Below are 3,804 nucleotides of genomic sequence, written 5' to 3' on the forward strand. Positions count from 1 at the left end.
CCCCTATAATAAGGTGATATTAATAGTTTAATATCACATCTTTCATGAGGATATTAGGATTTAATGTTAACACTATGTATGTTATTTTTTTACCACTAGGAAAACACAGTAATGAAGTAACTTTTCTTCCACAGTTCACAGAAAATCAGTTTTTCACTTTACCACAAATACTAAGTATTACGGGTATTCTGTGGCATGGATGAGTGGACAAAGAGGGGTGACCCCTGCTGCTTCCTCACCACTTCCGGCCCTTTGAGGTCATCTGGGGCCCACCCCTAGTGCCTGAGGAAGCTCTGGTGGCATGGTCTACAGTGAGCTGCACTGCCAACCCACGAGGAAGCATCTCCTCGGGTTCAAATCCCTCCGCTGCTCTGGGGAGGAAGATGGCGTGGCCTCCTCCCGTTAGGTTACAGCCTTCGGAAGCCTGAAGGAGGGTCACCGTGAGTAGGAACCCACTGGACGGCCGGGTCTAGTCCATGTCCCACCAAAGCTCAACCTACTCAGCACTTCGAGCAGTGCCCCCGGGAAGACGCAGCTGCTGACCCGTTCAGTCCAACCCGTGGTGACGAAAGGGCGCGTGTCACAGGGGCCCTGTGCTCCGTGGGCCTTCAGGGCTGACCGTTCAGAAGTAGATGACGAGGTGCCTCTGAGAAGACCTGGACCATCCACCTTTTGGTCAGCAGGCCATGCATCACCCAGAGACTCCAAATATACACAGCAAATACAAAATATTTTCCTTTCATATTTTCTACATAACGTCTGCTCTGGTGGAATGGTGGTGGAGCTCAGTGGCTCCTGGGTGCGTCTTCCATTCCCTAAGGACACATCGATCTGAGGAATTCCCGTCAGGACCCGAGGAAGACCTGCAAACGTGGTGGCTTCGGTTACTGAAAAGGACTCTCCCTGCTAAATCACGTCAACAAACGTAAGGATGAGGCAGGCACACGTCTGGGCTTCACTGGGATAAATCCTGCCAGGCCTTTTGACAGGCTCTGGTAGCACAGTGCTTAAACACTCAGCTGCCAACCAAAAAAGGCCGGTGATGTGACCCCACCAGCCACTCCTCGGACAAAAGAAGCTGCCGTCTGCTCCAGTAAAAACTGCAGCCTCGGGGCCCCTGTAGGGCAGTGGGATCGTCCAGTGATGAGTTGGGATGGCACAGGACAGGGCAGGGCAGGGCACAGATGTGCTGTTCGCAGGGTAAATACGGGCCGGGGTTGACTTGAAGGCACCAAACAACAGTTACAACATATAGCTATGAGTCAGAATCACCTCATCAGCGATGGGCCTGGGTTCTGGCTTCTTGTGTCATTTCTAATGCTTTTCTTTCTGTTGTCAAGTCCATTCCAACTCACGGTGGTGACCCTGCATGTGTCAGAGGAGAGTGTAACTCCACGGGGCCTCAAAGCCGACTGTTGAGAAGTCAAAGAAACTCTATCTGGTTTCTTGGATTAGCGAGTTAAAAGGTAAAAGCCAGTAGTAGAGTCTGATACAGAAATCTTCTGTGGATCTGTTCTTTTCCCGGTACAGAACATGCAATTGGGAGGTAATGTTATGTTAGACTCACAGATACATATAAATGTGTAATATTCATGAATTAAATTGCTGCATGACTTCTAAGCCACACTCAGCTACAAATGTCCTTTAACAAAAGCCAAGTGGGAGTGTGGGGGATAAAATCTGAAGCTCACAGCTGTTGAAGGGAAGCCCAAAGCAAAGAAGCAAGCATTTGTACACAGCGAGTCTTCTGAGTCCCTTCCTTCTTAGGCAGCTTGTACCCACCACTGTTGGCATAAACACAAGGACATCGTTCTTTGCACCTAAAATTGGACTCGTACCTCTTTTCTGGTTGGGCCTGGGGTTTCGTGCTCTTGACCTGCGGGGCTGCTGCTGTGGCCGCCGCTGCTGCCGCTGACTGGCACCTCCACGGTTGCTGCCCCTTGGAGCTGCCGGGCACCACTGTAACAAAACAAGGAACAACATGAGATTCGGGAAGCAATTTCCTTTGAAGAGGCCCTCAGCGCCTTGTTCCTGGATTCTGAACTTGGTGACGCACTGTGACGGGGACGACTCGGCCGGCGTCTCCCTTGGGCAGTGGAGGTACCCGAGCGGGTCTCCGTGGGACGGGTGGTACCTCAGCCCCTGGGACGGGACAGCTTTTCAGAACCTTCCGGGACTCTGATGTGACCCCACAGGAGAAGCCCTGTGTGTTATGGAAGATGTAAAAGTAGTTGACGGTCGTACATGTGAGGAGCCCGCAGAAAAGGGGAAGGATTCCCAGTGCAAAGAGCAAGGTGGGCACCTGTTTAGGTCACGGTGCAAGTCTCGTTCCCACTCACAAACCGGCCCCAAAAGCACCAGCTCTTGGTAATTAGTCTTGACAAGTGGCCTCGATCCCTGTCCTGTGCCCTATTCCCCCCACTCCAGGGCTGGAGTCTGCAGGGCCCAGGGGACAGTCCCCCTACTGGGTAGGGCACCTCCGTCCCAGGCCCCCAGCCCTCTTTCCTGGGTCTCTCCTCTTGCTGCCAGGAGAAGCAATCTTCGCCCTGAAGAGTGGCAAGGCAGGTGGCTGGCAGGGATCAGGGGGAGCTCAGACATGCAGGCTGTATTGTCCACGCATGTCCACACAGGACTCTTGACAACAAGGGTCAGGGGTAGGATGAGAAGCGGAGGACACCAGAGGCCAGAGGGCCACCTCCCAGGTCACTCGACGATTCCATGGCAGACACTACAAAGCCAGATCTGCCTTTCTGGGTCATGGTGAAGGTCTACTTGTCAACACAGGACAGCTAAACAAGCTTAACATTTGTTATACCGCATGCAGGGAGCTGCGGTGGCTTAGTGGTAAAGAACTGCGCTGCCAACAGAAAGGCATGCAGTTCGAATCCATGCAGCTACTCCACAGAGGAAGGCTGGACAGTCTCCTCCCATGCAACTTACAATCTAAAAACCCGCTGGAGGGTCTGCTATTGGTCGGTTCCGACTCAAAGGGAATGAGTGACAGATACCAGGTGTAAAGGTGGTGGAGTAGGATGAGTGCTGGCCTGCTAACCACAACTCTGGCAGTTCAAACACACCGGCCCCTGCTTTCACGAAGGTGTGCACAGCCTCAGAAACCCAATGGAGAGTTACCGTAAGTCACAATCAACTGGATGACAGTGGGTTTGGGGGAGTATCTATCACATCCAAGCAGCCCTGGTTGCACAAGGGATATAAGCATTAGGTGGCTAACCGAAAGGTCAAATGTACGATCCCGTCCAGTTTCCTGAAAAACCACAACATGAGATCCACCTGAAGCCACGCAGGCAGATGGCAGCGAGAATGGATTGTCACCGTGCCCCACACTATCCACATGACCCCCTCGTCATCCTCAAGCTGACTTGGCTGACACGGCCCTGGCTCTGTCCCCTCCTGCCTTCTCACCCTCCTGGTGAGGAACCCTTGCTGGGTACAGATCTGTTGCTTACAAGCAATGGGACCTGAACCAGGTTTTTATGGTTCTGAGCCTCGGTTTCTCCAGCCATGAAATGGGATGATGGCCTCATGCTGTCAGGCCTCCTGTGTGTGCTGAAGTTGGTAAGAGAAAGACTCCTGCACCGTGTCTGCCACACAAAGCCTAACACTCTCGCCGCTTGTTGAGTTTTTAGAGGCTGGAGCTCACCTGCTCTCGCTGTTCTTTTCTTTCTACTACTCAACCCATCTATAAACTATCTCAACCCATCTAGAAGTTATTTCAACCCGTCTATGAGCTATCTCAATCTGTCAATAAATTATCTCAACCCATCTATAAACTACCTCAATCCC

The 3,804-nt window shown here is 52.1% G+C and overlaps 1 protein-coding gene across 1 annotated transcript in view; it reads right to left on the bottom strand.

Moving 5' to 3' along the window:
- FECH (ferrochelatase) overlaps positions 1-3,804 on the bottom strand; it is a 37,165-nt gene that overhangs the window by 27,815 nt on the left and 5,546 nt on the right. The window contains exon 2 of the mRNA XM_006891738.1: positions 1,839-1,959. Coding sequence (XP_006891800.1) covers positions 1,839-1,959 — 121 coding nt within the window. The remainder of the gene's footprint in view (positions 1-1,838; positions 1,960-3,804) is intronic.

The sequence above is a fragment of the Elephantulus edwardii genome, unplaced genomic scaffold (genome assembly GCF_000299155.1).
Source record: "Elephantulus edwardii isolate Elephantulus edwardi_28Jun2011 unplaced genomic scaffold, EleEdw1.0 scaffold00103, whole genome shotgun sequence".
Classification (NCBI taxonomy): Eukaryota; Metazoa; Chordata; class Mammalia; order Macroscelidea; family Macroscelididae; genus Elephantulus; species Elephantulus edwardii.